The sequence below is a fragment of the Monodelphis domestica genome, chromosome 2, assembly GCF_027887165.1.
Source record: "Monodelphis domestica isolate mMonDom1 chromosome 2, mMonDom1.pri, whole genome shotgun sequence".
In the NCBI taxonomy this organism is placed as follows: Eukaryota; Metazoa; Chordata; class Mammalia; order Didelphimorphia; family Didelphidae; genus Monodelphis; species Monodelphis domestica.
In genome coordinates, this window is record NC_077228.1 from 234798830 (window position 1) to 234814539 (window position 15710).

General features: G+C 39.4%; 1 protein-coding gene across 2 annotated transcripts in view; it reads right to left on the reverse strand.

Moving 5' to 3' along the window:
- The window catches only part of SLC26A11 (solute carrier family 26 member 11), a 65682-nt gene that overhangs the window by 41495 nt on the left and 8477 nt on the right, over positions 1-15710 (reverse strand). For both annotated transcript variants that reach the window (XM_007482901.3, XM_007482900.3), the window contains exons 5-9: positions 15269-15348; positions 14114-14256; positions 4429-4604; positions 2853-2925; positions 1676-1726 (exon numbers count right to left, since the gene is read on the reverse strand). In XM_007482901.3, the coding sequence (XP_007482963.2) occupies positions 1676-1726; positions 2853-2925; positions 4429-4604; positions 14114-14256; positions 15269-15348 (523 nt within the window). The remainder of the gene's footprint in view (positions 1-1675; positions 1727-2852; positions 2926-4428; positions 4605-14113; positions 14257-15268; positions 15349-15710) is intronic.

Here is a 15710-nt window from a genome sequence, read left to right on the forward strand (position 1 = left end):
CTTAGAACTAAAACATAGTATTTATTCTAAGACAAAAGATAAGAGTTTTAAAATGTGTGTGTGTGTGTGTGTGTGTGTGTGTGTGTGTGTGTGTGTAATTTATTCCTAGGAGGGAGTTTTTCTCTATGCAAAGAGACCTGTACAGACCTATATTTTGGGGCCTGATAAGCCACAGGCTCTAACTAACTGTGATATCCAGGTCTGACTTTTAATAACCCCAACCTGGTCCAATTTAGGATCCAATTTTCACAATACAAATACCTTTTAGCTGTCACAGCCATACATAGTCACATATACAACAGAATCCTTTTACATCTTGATTGGGAGATAGTCCAGCAAGAAACAAAGCTTCATACCCAAGGTATAGCTAGATCAGAAGGTTCAACTTAATCTGCCCCAAACTACACATAAGACTCCTCTGACCAAGAAGGAACTCAAGATTGAGAAACATGAGAATCAAAATGAAAGAAGCAAAGGTATGACTCAAGCCTTGATATCACAAGAACACATCACTAGAATCTACATATTAGGAAATTAATGATGAACACTTGAATTCACATAGATTGATTGTGTCAATTCAAAATGGTGGCATTTCCATTCAAAACAGTTAATGCTACAAATTTGCGTTTAAATTATAAAATGCTGATTGGTCTTTTTGTTCCAGTTCAGTGAGTAACCAATCCTCCATTCCAAATATTTCTACCTCTGGTTTTCTGAATCTCATAGTACCCGTTTGCCTGTGAAGATGGGATTAACTCTCCCTGCCCATTTTTAGATTTAATCACTAGAAGCGTATATACCCCACTTATCCTTAAGTGGGGGAGATCTGTGACCCATGTGTATGAAAGTGGGTAATGAATCAGAATCCACTGACTGCTTCCTGGGCAGTCCTAAGCAAAGCTAAAAGCTGTAATTGGTCCACATAGAAGTGGAAGGAAGGCACAGGAAGTGACAAAAGGAATGGTCTTTAAAAGTGGCAAGAACTTCCTGTGAAGTCTTTTGCCTTCAACTTGACCTTGGAGGAGCTCTGGCTGAGGACTGTTTTTATTAGGACTACCATGTGGGTGAGTGAGAGAGGCTAACTCCTTTTCCTGGCTTGTTCTGAAGACACTACCCTCTAATTTACTTCTGGGCCCTCTTTGCTGGGGCCAAAGAGCCCTACCTGGTTGGGACCTGCCTGGAGTAAACATCTACTCTCTCTGATTTTCTCACTTTCATTCTTTTCTCCTTTTGGAAATAAATTACCATAAAAGATAATTTTGAATTGAGTAATAATTCTTGGCGACCACACTGATAAATTTAGTCCGGCCCTGTTATTTTTACCACTTACTTTCTGGTCTTTACAGGCCTGGAGTCAGAAAAAATTAAGTTTTGAGTTCAAATCCAATCCAAGATACTTAGTAGCTGTGTGACTCTGGACAAGGCACTTAATCTTTGCCTCAGTTTCTTTAATTGTAAAATCAGGATACTAATGTCAATCTGCCAGGTTTGTGGAGAGAATCAAATGAGATACCATGTGTACAAGTGCTTGGCATAGTGTCTGGCATATGGCAAGCACTTAATTCTTGTCACCTTTGGTTATATAAGTCACATTCTTGATACACCCTAAGTTAGATTTCTTCAATTCAACAATTCAACAAGCCCAATTTATGGAAATATGTGGCTAGGGTCTTACCAATGGCCAGCAGCTCCTGGTTGGAGTCAATGTGGTAACTGTTTTGGGATGCTAAAGATAAAGGAGAGAAACAAATAATTATTCATGTGAATGAGATCTTGCAATCCCTTCTTAAGCAAAGTATCCAAGAGAAGGGGTAAAGGTAAGGCAAGGTCATTGGGGAAATTATAAGGACATGAATCCCAAACAGAGGGAGGTCTGGATCCAAGAAATGCTGAGGAAAATTCATTTTTAGCAAACAGACCTTACCTTAGTTTTTTTTTTTTAATTTTTATTTAATTAAGAACATTTTTCCCCATGGTTACATGATTCATGTTCTTTCCCTTCCCTCCTTCCACCCCCTTCCCATAGCCAATATGCAATTCAAATGGGTTTTACATGTGTCATTGATCAAGACCTATTTCCATATTATTGATATTTGCACTAAAGTGATCATTTAGAGCAGTGGTTCTCAACCTTTCTAATGCCGTGACCCCACAGTACAGTTCCTCATGTTGCAGTGACTCCAAACCAAAAAATTATTTTAGTGGCTACTTCAAAACTGTAATTTTGCTACAGTTATGATTCAGAATGTAAATACCTGATATGCATTATGTATTCTCATTGCTACAAATTGACAGGTTGAGAACCACTGCTTTAGATTCTATATCCCTAATCATATCCCCATTGACTCATGTGATCAAGTAGTTTTTCTTCTCTGTTTTTACTTCCATAGTTCTTTCTCTAGATGTGGATAGCATCCCTTCTCATAAGTCCCTCAGAATTGTCCTGGATCATTGCATTGCTGCTAATAGAAAAGTCCACTACATTCGATTGTGCCACAGTGTATCTGTCTCTATGTATAAGGCAGAGTTGTGAATTGGTCCAACCATTCTAAATGGCAATTTAAAACTATGCCCAAAGGGCACTAAAAGACTGCCTGCCCTCTGATCCTGCCATACCACTGCTGAGTTTATATTCCAAAGAGATAATAAGGAAAAAGACTTGGACAAAATATTCATAGCTGCACTCTTTGTGATGACAAAAAAAATTTGAATATGAGGGGATGCCCTCCAATTGGGGAATGGCTGAACAAATTGTGGTATCTGTTGGTGATGGAATATTACTGTGCTAAAAGGAATGATGAACTGGAGGAATTGCATGCGAACTGGAACTATCTCCAGGAACTGATGCTTACCAAAGGTTTTGGCAATAGTGATGCTTTCCAACAGGGCCATTAGAGGTACCACAGCAAGGCCAGCACCCATGTCCTGAGGGAAAATAAGGGAGGTGAGTATTCCTATACTCTGGGTCCTAAGGATTATAGCTTTGAGGATCCATTCCTTCCTAATATTCCATAAGGAAGGGCTGATTCAGGTATCTTAACAAGGTTTACTCTTGAGCTGTCTTCTGAGAAGAAACACATTTTAACTAAAGTATGATGAACTTAAGTTAAATATGAATGAAGAATTTTATGACATTAAAGTTGTGAGATACTGGGACAAGCAGAGTTAGAACACAGGAACTGGAGCTTTGAACAGGACACCAAAATATGGAGAGTGCAAAAAAGTTAAAAATGTCTTTTTTTTTAGTAATCTAGCATCAACTGAGCTGAGTACCTATTTGGCAAGAAAAATTACTTAAAACATGAAGCTAACAGATGGCATTGTTTATTAAACAATATTTATTAACACCTAAGTGTAAAAATTGATAGTAATTTGTAGGGGACCAAGGGCTAAATCCCCTCAAACTCTTCCTCCTATCTCCTGTAAGTTCACAGAGGACACAGGTGCAGAGAAAAGAGCAATGTGACCTTGAGAAAGATATGGAAGGCAGAGAGAAAACTCCCTCTCTGGCTCCAGAGGCCAGGCTCTAGTCAAAATTAATTTTGTTGACCATTTGCTTCCCTTAACAAGCCACCTTGGTAGAGAGTAGATAAATATGCATATTGTTTCTGGCTGAGGGGCTGGAACAGCAGAAGCCTGAGAGAGCAAGTAGAAGCCTAAAAGCCTGTTGAAGGAGAGCATGATAGAATAAATTCTGTGAGAAGCCTGCTGGTGACAGTTGTCATTTCTTTTAACCCTTTTGTGTTACACTGCTCCCATCCTTGAACAGGACTCCAGACAAGTCCAGGATAGTAACTGATTTTCCTGAATTTTATTTAGTTGCTTATGAAATTATTTTTTCATATTATGAATTAAAAAGTTGATTTGAGGGTCCATTTCTTTTGTTTTCCCTGTGTGTCCAAATCAAAGAATTCTGAAGGAATAACTAAGGGAGGGATATTGAATCTTTTTTCTCTGAAGTTCTTTAAAGAAGTGATACCTCTGGCAAGGCAGCACAGTGGACAGAACACCAGTCTATGAAGTCAGGGAGACCTGAGTTCAAATCTGGCCTCAGGTACTTCCTAGACTGTGACCCTGGGCAAATCACTTAATCCTAATTGCCTAATTCTTGGCACTCTTCTGTCTTAGAACTCATACTAAGACAGAAGGTAAAAGGTTTGTGTCTGTGTGTTTTAAAGTACTTAAAGACAAAAGAATTTAACTTTTTCAGCCTGGAAATCCTTCACTAATATCTTTTTGCCAAAAAGCAATTACTTATCTCTTCCTACTTGCTAACAATTCAGAAATTCCAGCTGGGACTTGGCCCTCATCACCAAACAACAGCATCAGAACCACCTCCACTCCCCCTCCCCTGGGTCCTTGCATCCATCATGGGGCAGCAGACACAGAAAGTCATGGTAGCCTGGGATGGTTATAGCTTCTACTCACCTGTACCATTTGGATAAAGGACACAGTCCCATTAGAGGTGGCCTCAGAGAAAGGAGGAAGCTGAAAGGGAGGGAGACCTTCTGCAGTTTTTCCAGTCAGAAGGAATGGCTGAGACCCCATCACCTGGAAGGAGTAGGCAATCAGGCCAGCAAATAGTATCACCAAGGCATTGCGGGCTAGAACAGAAGGAAATAACAGTTAAACCTTACTCCAGACAAAAAGGAGAATTAGCAGGTAGGGAGAGAAAAAAGATAGTTTTATTTTTCCTATTGTCAAATATACGAGCTTTCTGCTGCTTTCCCATGACTTGTCATACACATGGATGCATAACATATGCATATATATCACAATGAATTTCATGCATGCATCATGAATCCATGTGTTATACTCATATGTGAATCTGAGGTACAGTGGGGAAAAAATCTGGAATAACAGGCTAGAGACATGAATTCTAGCCTCAACTCTACTACTAACATCTTTGAATAAATTAATTGTCTTCTCTCTGGACTTCAGGTGTCTCATCTGTAAAATAAATGGGATGGATTAAACAATCTGTAAGGCTCCTTCCAACTCTAACATTGCAGGATACTATTTATGAATGCAGACAATGAAGGAAGTAGAAAACACCTGGAAATATCTTCCTAGTCTTTCTTAACCCCACTAATGTGTAAATCTTTTTACAAAAATAACCATCAGAAGCTTGGGATGCTGCAAGACTAAGAAAGTAAGGGGGACACAAGTGCTACTTCTTTGAGGGAAGATTTTCTTCCCTTTTTCTGGAATTGAGAACTAGCCTCTGAACCAAGAAGATTTGGCTTCAAGACTTGCATGTGACACATAGTGGTTGAGTAACTCTGGGCAAGTCACTTAGAACTTCAGTGTTCTAGGCAACTCTCTAAGACTCTAAGGTGTAAAGAAGGTGCATTGGGAGACCTCATTTCCTCCTATGGAAAGTTTCTTATACCAGTGAAAGAAATCACACATCTATTCCCAATCTCCATCCATCCTTAGGCCAGTTGTAATGGAAAATAAGTGGCTTCAATTCTAGGGGAGGAACAGCATTTAGAGTAGAAAATTGCCTCAAGTTTATAGTATATCATTAGTGGTTTAAAGCAGTGGTCTTCAAAGTGGGGACTATGATCTGCACACAAGGGATTTATGATCAACCAGAGTAGGAAGATGGGTTGCACCCCACTCTCTATGTGATAGTCAGGCAGGAATTTTGTTTTCATTACAACTTTTAACCTTATCCTCCAAAGCTCCCCAACTCCACCCTCTCCTGCTTTGCAAGCTCCTAATCAGTCCTCTTTTGTATTTCTGTTCACCTATGGAGCACCTCAAATAGTAGCTATATAGTAGCTCATGGAAAAATTTTTCCTCTGCCCCAGCATACCTACCCCAGCCTTAAAGTCATCCAGGGACAAGCAGGTACCCCTCAAAGGGCAGGTGCTGTACCCTGACCCCAATCTACCAGTTCTACCTCAACCCCTTTTTATTTTGGATGCATTAGAGTGAATTTCACAAGATTGTGACTTATATCCCCAATCCTTCTCCTTCTCCTAAGACTCTAAATTTCTCTATTTTTGTTGAGGGGACCACAATCTGTCTAGTTATCCAAGTTCACCAACTCAGTATCAACTTCAACCTCACACTTTCACTCATCCCACATCTCTAATCAGTTGCCAAATATTGTCATTTCTACTTCCACAACATGTCTTGCAATCAGACAGCCAGTAATTCTAGTTTGGACCTTTATCATGTCTCTCCTGAGCTACTGACATAGCTTTTTAATTTATCTCATTTCCCCATTGCTACTAAGGTGATTTTCCTAAAATACCTCTGACAATGTGACTCTCTTACATAATATATTTCACTACCTGCCTATTAAAGGCAAGTAGGTAGCTTAAGGGATGGAGTGCTGGACCTGAAGTCAGGGCAGATATGAGTTTAAATCCAGACTCAGACATTTAGTAATCGAGTGACCCTGGATAAGTCATTTAACTTCTGTCTGGGAGGCAGGTAGGTGGCTCAGTGGATGTAGTGCTGGGCCTGGAGTCAGAAAGACTTGAGTTCAACTCTGGCCTCTGTGAATCTTAAAACTGCTCAGACTGTACCTTAGAAGATTTGGTTAAGCTATTCCCCATTTTAAACAATGGAGGTACTTGATTAGGAATGTATTGGGAACCTTAAAATTACTCCACCCTACTCAGACAGTGCCTTAGGCGAAGATAAAGTTGCAAACTCCTGATTGAACAATGAAAAGTCCCCAACTTATACTTATAGTGAAGCAAAAACCTTAAGCTAGGTGGTCTATTTTTAGATCTAATACAAAAGGGTGCTAAGTACCTATAAAGGCTAAATTAGTCACTAAAAGGTCAAGCAACTTAAAAAAGGCAAGCTTAACAAGAGGTGTGAAATACTCAGAGGTTTTTTTCTAACCAGAGAAGGTGAGAACCAAAGAAGATGAGAACTAAGAATGGGCAGTCCCAGGGAAAAGTATCTACTGTGATTGGTAGATGTGAAAATTTAGGGGAGGTGACATAAGAGAAAAATCTCTTTAAAAGGAAGAGAAGGAACAAGTTCAGGGCAATTGAATTCAGTTAAAATTTTGAATTCAGTTTGAAGGCTAATTTCTGCTCGGAGTGGAAGAACCCAGCTTGAAGATGATCTTGTGGTGAGTGATAAAGACTGACGCGCTCTCCCTTAGGCTCAGGCCTAGGCCATTTGGCCTAGGCCCTTTCTACTATTTTCTCTTTCTCCCTCTCTCTCCCTCCTCTTAATTCCTTCATTTATATTAATTAAAATCTCCATAAAACCCAGCTGACTTGGGTATTTTCATTTTTGGGAATTTTCCCATGGCAACCATTTAATTTTAGATTTTAAATCAAGGCACTAAAATTATCTTTACAGTTTGGCCGAAACCTTTACAGTTTTGGCAATTCACAGTCTTGGCAAACCATATTTTCACGGTTACACCTCAGACACAAAACTTCCTCAGACAGCTATGTGATCCTGGGCAAGGTACTTAAACATCTGTTTGCCTTAATCCACTAGAGAAGAAAATTACAAACTTCCAATAAATTTGCCAAGAAAACCCCATGGACACTACTGAAGTTCTATGGATCACAGTATCTTTAAGAGTTGGGACATGATTGAATGACAAAAACAACAAGCTTCCTATTAATTCTGGGATCAAATCTTATTTAATTTTATCCTTTTAAAATACTATAGTTAAATTATATGAATTATATTACTAGATTACAATTAAAATGTTATCCTTTAAACATTTCATCTTGTGCTTTTCAATATTTTATAACTGGCAGTGTGTACTTAAGAAATTTTTATTGCTGGAGTGTGTGATCAGAAATTTGGGGGGATTACTAGTTTAGAGTCTCTCCTGATTGCTGTGAGAACCTCAATATGGAAAAAGAGACAATGGCTTCGGAATATGTATTGAAGACTGTTTGAGAGCAAGAATAACTATTAGTATTGGGAAGTCTCTCCCCACAGTGGGTTTGAGGTGTTGGTGTAATAGCAGAGAAAATAGACTAAGGGCATGTGAGTTTGAGAAACTGCAAAGTATTTTGCTGGGAGCCACCAGGCCATGATGCCTTGACAGAGTCATGCGTGGTAGATAAGAAGGCCACAAAGTGGCCCTTGGCAAGATGTGACTGCCCACTCAGTCCCCCTTGCATGACCTCTCTCATCAACTCCTTACCTATGGAATTGACATGATTATTATTCCCCAGTCTCAAAAGGAATAATGCAAGAGCAAAATACCTGTACCCTAATTCTCCAAAATATCACCAAAAGATCAGACCCTCAAACCCAATTCCAAAGACTACCATGGGTTAACTTTTACTTAGACACATAATCCCCAGTAAAACTGTAGCTATAGGCTAAGCCCAAAACTTTCCCACTAACAGAAACCTATTCTCATGAAGCCAACACACAAATCAATCATAAAGGCCCATACAATACATACAGGTACATTAAGTTTCAATATGCCTCAGTGACTCGACTTCACAAACCAGTAATTTGCCAGTGGGAAACTCCCTAGTAAACCCCAAGAAATGATCAGTCTAATTAAATTTTAATTGTGTTCCCAGTATCCCTCAACCTCAATGATATGATTGTTAAATTATCTTTTACGAACTTCTGATTAGTTATTCCATTTTATTAAAAGTAATAAGTAAATTTCCTTGATTGTTTGTAAGCTCAAAACTTCTCACAGGGTAATGAGAAAATTAAGCCACCTGTGACAAAATCATTTATCTTGTATGCTGTCTGTAATCACAATATAAGAATGTAAAATGTTAATCAAGTGATTTGTTAAAAGTTAATGTATAACTTTTCAAATTCTCTCTCTTTGAACATGTGTGTTGGATAATGTATCTGTGTGCCAAGAAAATGGGTATAAAAATAAACATCAGGCCTGGGGATGGCAGACCAGCTCTGAGATGCAAAGTGTGAATCTTAAAATTTCTCAGACTTGTGAATGTTAAAAATTATCAGACTCTACCTTAGAACATTTGGTTAAGACCATTCCCCATTTTAAACAATGAAGGTACTTGATCAGGAATGTGAGAACTCTAACATTACTCCACCCATACTTAAGCATACTTTAGGGGAAGATAAAGTTGTGAACTCCTTACTGAACAATGAAAAGTACTTAACCCATACTTAAAGTAAACCTAAAATCCTTAAGCTGGGTCTATTTTTAGATCTAATACAAAAAGGTGCTAAGTACCTATGAAGGTCAAATTAATCACTAAAAGGTCAGGCAATTTGCAAGGGACAAGCTTAACAAAAGAGGTGTGAAGTTTTAGTCTACTCAGGTGTGAATTACTCAAAGGTTTAGTCTACTCAGATGTGAATTAAGAATGGTCAGTCCTGTGAAAACGTCTACTGTGATTGGTCAATGTGAGAACTTAGGGGAGGTGACATAGGAGAAAATTCTCTTACAAAGGAGGCCAGAAGGCCTCTGAAGGGGATGCAGCCTTGGAAGCTGAAGTGGAGCTGAGGAGCTGAACTGGTGGGTCTCTCTGAACACTAGAGTCTTGCTTGTGGTGAGTGGATTAAAGATTGACTGATCTCTCTCTTAAGGCTTAAGCCTAGGCTGGCCTAGCCCTTTTCTCATTATTTCCTCTTACTCTCTCTCTCCCTTTCCTTAATTCCTTTATTTGTATTAATTAAAATCTTCATAAAACCCAACTGACGGGTATTTCATATTTGGGAATTTTTCCCATGGCGACCACTTTATTTTTGATTTAACACAAGACACTGTCTTGAAACCATATTCTCGTGGTCACAGTTTATGACAACCACTCTTTTAACTGTAACAAAAGCAGTCCCATGGCCATGATTAAGCTGTCTTCCCTTTGTTATTTTTTGACTGATTGTTCACCACATGTCAGGAACCCTTGGACCTAGACCATGACATTTTTGGTGCCAGAACAGGACCATTCCCGGCTAGGTAAGTCCCCTTCCCCGAAGCCCCATAAGTTTCCAATGGATCAGATTCTCCCCCTGGATGAGGTTCCGGGCCCCTCTGTGGATGGAGCAGGGTTTGGGGGGGGGGGGAGTAATCCAGGGCTTCCAATATAAGAGGAGCAGTTCAGGACAGGAAAAATTAGAAGAAAAGGGCCGCTATGGGACACAGTGAATTGAAAGAAAGTTGTTCACTGAAATAATTAAACACAGTTTTCAGAAAAGGGAAGTAAAAGAGAGAAAAGTAAGCAAGTCACAGCTAAGCTCTTAGAGTTTATTCAAAATTGCAGTCTGTGGTTCCCCAATGTATGGACGTTAGATTTAGACACAGAAGAAAAAAATAGCCTCGATTTAAAATCTTATAACATTCCTGTTTGGGCTAGACGGCCACCGACAATCCCCCCCACCTCTGGGAAGGAGGGGTGAATGGACAGGAATGAGGGGTCCCCCTCCTCCTTTACCTCCACAACCCCCAGATCCTTGGCTCTAGCAGAGACAAGCCCATTTTTCAATCCCTAGACACCTGCCTTTTCAAATGTTTACCCTTAAGGCTCCTGGAGCCAAAAACTTTTTTCACCTCTAACAGTTTTAAAGGGACAGTATCTTGGAAACAGCAAGATGGATTTTTTCATTTTTTCTTCCTTTTTCTTTCTTCCTCAAGATCTTGAGTAAACACCTTGAATCTTAAAAGCATGCTTCCCTTAGTATGTGTTTAATGTTTGTTATGTGTGACTCAATGTGTGTCTGCATCATAAGTTTTGTGTTCGTGTTTCCTTAATTGGCCATTTAGAAAAAATACTTCAAAGTTTTTGACTGATTGTTCACCACCTGTCGGGAACCCCTGGAGTCACGAGTGAGACTGGACCTTGCCCATGGCAGTATTTGGTTTGTGGTAGAGTGGAATGACAAAAAAAAACCATGCACTAGCATAATATCATTACTAGGCATATACCCTAAAAAGATTTAAAAAAAAAGGAAAAGAACCAATACAGAAGTACAAAAATATTTATAGCAACAAAGCACTGAGAACTAAAGAGATGCTCATAAACGGGGGAATGGCCGAACAAGTTGTGGTGTATGAATATGAGGAAATATTATTGTGTTATAAAAAATGATGAGCAGGATACTTTTAGAAAAACCTGGGAAGACTTAAATGAATTGGAGTAGAACCAAACATTATACATAGCAATAGTAATATCATAATATCACAAGTATAGTTAACTGTGAAAGACTTAGCTACTCTTATCAAGACAATGATCAAAGACAATTCCAAAAGACCCATGATGAAAAATAGCTTTACCTCCAGAAAGAGAAGTGAGAAGTCTGAGGGCAGATTAAAGCATATTTTTTTACTTTATTATTTTTATTGCTTTCTTTTTTTTACAACATGGGTAACAGGGAATATGTGTATGATTTCAAACGTATAATTGATAACATGCTTCTTGTCTTTTCAATAGATGGGGAAGGGAGGGAAAGAGGGAAAGAGACAATTTGGAATTCAAATTTTTTTAAAATCGATGTCAAAAATCCATAGGTTCAGGGGTGGCTAGGTGGTTTAGTGGACTGACAGCCAGGCATGAAGACAGAATGTCTTGGTTTCAAATATGGCCTCAGGTACTTCCTAGCTGTGTGACCCTAGGCAAGTCACTTAACCACCAATGTCTAGTTCTTACCACACTTCTTCCTTGGAACTCATACACAAAATTGATTATAAGACAGAAGATAAGGATTTTTAAATAAATAAGAAAAATAAGAAAAAAATAAATTAGTGGATATATCTAAATGTGAACTTTAGATTACTCCACCCTACTTAGTCTAACAAAAACAGGAATGTCTACACCCATACTTAAGGATTAAATATTTAGGAGGCTGGTCTATGATAGACATGTGCTAGCAAATGACAAATCAGAAACAACTGACAGACCCCTGGGCTGTCCTAAGTCAAGCTTAAGCTACCATTGGTACATGTGAGACAGAGGAAAGTGATATAAAAAGCATCTATATATTTCATGCCACTTCCTCTCTTGGGCCTCTTTGGTGTCGGAGAGGTGGCTGGTGGCAGCATGCTGAGCCTTTTGGCATCTTGGCGTGGCAGCAGCTATTGTCTGGGTTAGCTGTGAGTTTTCCTTAATACCATACTTGAAGAAGCCTAGTAACCAAGTTCAGGTGAGGCGTCTTCTCTGAGCTCTCTCGGAGTTAAGGCTGATTCTTACCTCCTTTACCTTCCAAACACCATCCTCTTAGAAAAAGCCTCTAATCTTCAAAGACCTCATGGCGGAGAACTTTGAACTCCCCCTGGCACAGGCCAGGCAGGAGAAATCCTATACCTTTCCCTCTTTCTTCTCCTTAATTCTTTCCCTCTATATTAATTAAACCACCATAAATTTCCAAGCTGACTTGGGTATTTTATTTGGGATATTCCCTGGTGACCAAAATTAATTTAGATTAGGTCACAACTCTAAAATTATCTTTACATAAATAAACAAATAAAGGAGCATTCACAGGGATAGTGCCAATTCTCCCTCTTCTCCCAAACCCACCCCCTATATGAAAATATATATAAATACAAAGAAAGTAATTATAAAAAGCTTTAAGATCAGATTTTATCTTAAACACTGTGACTATACTGTGGATTTCCAAGCTCCCTACTAGTATCTGTTTTGTAAAGAACTTTCCCTTGAGGGAAATCTTAGAATAGAAAGAGAAAGAGGATACTGGATAAAACAGGAAATAGAAATCCCAAAGCAAACAATGCTCACTAACATGATTTCAAAGAAATATGTCTTTGTGGAATTTGTCTTGACTACATATGTCCATCTGCCTTGGATTATAAACTCCAAGAAAGCAGGACCATTGTTACTCCTTTCCAAAAACAATTAGCCATGTCCCTTATCTCTTAGGGAGGAGAAACACCAACCCATAGCTGAGGTCCATTAGCAAGTCTGCATCATGGAAACTAGAGAATGAGGGTTTAGGGATCAGAAATTGGGAACAGACCATTGGGCCACTTACAAAAGCTGAATCATATTTTAAATGCACTAGGAGAGCCCACTATTTAAAATCAGCCTGTAATTAGTTCTTTGGGAATTACTTTTTAAATGATTCAATTACATATGGATTTGAAATTGCTAGATTTGCCCAAAATAAGAAGTAAAAACTGTCCAACTCTGATTGGGGATACTGTTCAACTTACTGAGAAATAACAGGGATCAAAAATCTAGAACTGGAAAGGACTTTCTCCAAATTGGGAAACTGGGGCCAAAAGGAAGGAAGCAATTTGTTTGAGATCATACAGCTAATCAAGGTCAGGGCTGAGATACAAACTCAGGCCTGGGACTTGAGCATTCTTTCTACTATACTACCCTGTAATTCATATTTTAGGGGAGGGACTGAATTAGGCCTCCAGGCTCTAAGATTCAGTGAGTCTATATAGCAAAACACTGGCAGAGATAACAACAGAGTAATTCCCAGATCATTTGGGAATGACTCTGAGCTACATCAGCCTTCCTGTGTCCTTTCCCTCCTTACCTCCACCCCACCTCTCCTCTCAGTACAGGATGGAACCCAATAGACTATCATCTTATCCCATGCACCCTTATGTGGAGTTCAATTGATTGACTTAGAGTGGTAACAGAATATAATGGAAAGAGCCCTAAACTTAAAACATAAAAAAAAACAAAACCCTTTTAAACATAAAAGACATGAGTTCAAGTCCTGCCTTTGCTCACTTATGTGACATTAATAACTTAATTTCTCTGAGTATGAATATTTATAAAAATGGAAATACTAATTATGCCACCTACTTCACAGGATTATGATGAGGAAAGAGTTTATAAACCACCTAGTACCATAGAAACACGTATTTTTATTTGTATGTCACTCACTAGAAAAAACCAAAAACCCTTCAACTCAGGAATTTACTGTCTTTTTCATCAGAAGAGTCTAGGCAGAATGAAACCAAGTTTTTACTTTTCTAGAGAGAGTATGTAACTAGTTAATTGACCTCATTATACATTCACCTTCCTGAGTTCTTTATTACTTCAGTGAATTTAGCTCCAGGCATTTGGCAAATCTTTTTGGCAAGATGATGGCTCAGTGCTTCTGGATGCAAAAGCCAGAGCTGTGGCTTTTTGGTAGGGGTTGTTTCCCCGCCACAGTCAGGTCCCTCAGTCCATCCTCCAGGGAGCTGGCTTACCTGTGGTGATGGACCAGACTATAATGTGGCTGAGTCGCACACAACGTGGCATCTGCTGGTGGAGGGGTGGCACCTGGTCCCTCATCGCCTTCAGCAGCAGTAGAAGCACTATGCAGACCAGCCCTAAGATGGTATCTCCTAACCTATGGGCAGAGAATTAAACTATATGAGCAATGTAGCATCCCATGTTTAGAGGAATTATATTCTCTGTGCTTGACTTGTACCTTCCCATATCTAAAGTGTGTCATTCTTCTTAGATGGAATTGGATTTTCTTCATCTTTATCAACCCTTGCCTCCCTCCTCCTTGGCTTTTTTCCAAACCTTTTCCAAAGTAAAGCAGAGGTATAGAGGAAAGAGCCCTGAAATGAGCATTAGGAGATCTGGATTCTAGTCCTACCTAAGCCATTATCTCTGGCTTGGTGACCTTTGACAACTTGGGTAACTTACCCTTCCTATATTTGAGTTTGTCTCTGAAATGAGAGAGGTTAGACTAGCTTATACCAAAGTCCCTTTCAGCTCCAACCGTCTATGACTCTGAGCTCACTGATTGACTTAGTCTACCTCTGATCATTCATCTCTTCCGGAGCGTACCTTCTCAGTGGGAGGAGTGCATTCTTTTTATATTATATACATCTTTACTTTTTGGCACACTGCTATGTTCTTCAGTTATTCTGCACATGCATTTTCACCCTCCTTGAGGGCAGGAACTACCTCTTACTCCTCTTTTATTGTCACCACCCTCCTGCAGCTCTCACTGCCCACCTACACCTCCAAGTGCCTAATATTGAGTAGTGATATTAGTGACCAACCATAGGTGCTGACTGAATTCTATATTGCCCCGAGTGAGGCTGGAACTGAACCTGGGGCAGGGTCCAAGATGGGAACTTCAATAGGAAACAATTAGCATGTTACAGTGAAATGATCAGATTTGTAGTTAAACCAAGAATCAAATCTTAGCTCTATCACTAACTGAATAGGTAATCTTAAACAAGTTACCTGGACCTCAGTTTCCTTATTTGTAAAGTGAAGAATTTGGACTAGATTGCCCCTGAGGTCCCGTTTCTTCTGGAGTTGAGGAACCTTCCTTCCACCTTCCTCCCTTTCCAATGAACTCCAACTGGGGCAAATAAAAATGAAGGAGGCTGGTGGCTTACCTGGTCTGTCCAACTTTGAGGAAGGTGTAATATACTTGAAAGAAAAACTGCTGAGGGATGTCATGTAGACCCAGGAGGTTCTGTGCAAAACCCAACAAATTAATCAACACTTATTAAGCACCTACTATATATATAAGTAACTACAAGGAAATTTCAAGGGTGAAGGGGTTTCTAGCAGCCAGAGGGAATCAGGAAAGGCCTCACAAAGGTGCTGGCATGAGAGCTGAGATGTGAAGGAAATGAGAGATTCTGTGTAAAGGTACACAGATGGAAGTTGGAAAGTCATTTCCAGGGAACAGCATATATAGACCAATTCGCATGGATTGTAGTCAATGAAAGTGACTATGTGCAGTAACTGGAAAGGTAGGTGGGATCCAGCTTGTGAAGGGCTTTATATTCCAAGCAGAGGGGTTTGTATTTTATCTCAAAGGTACTGGGGAGC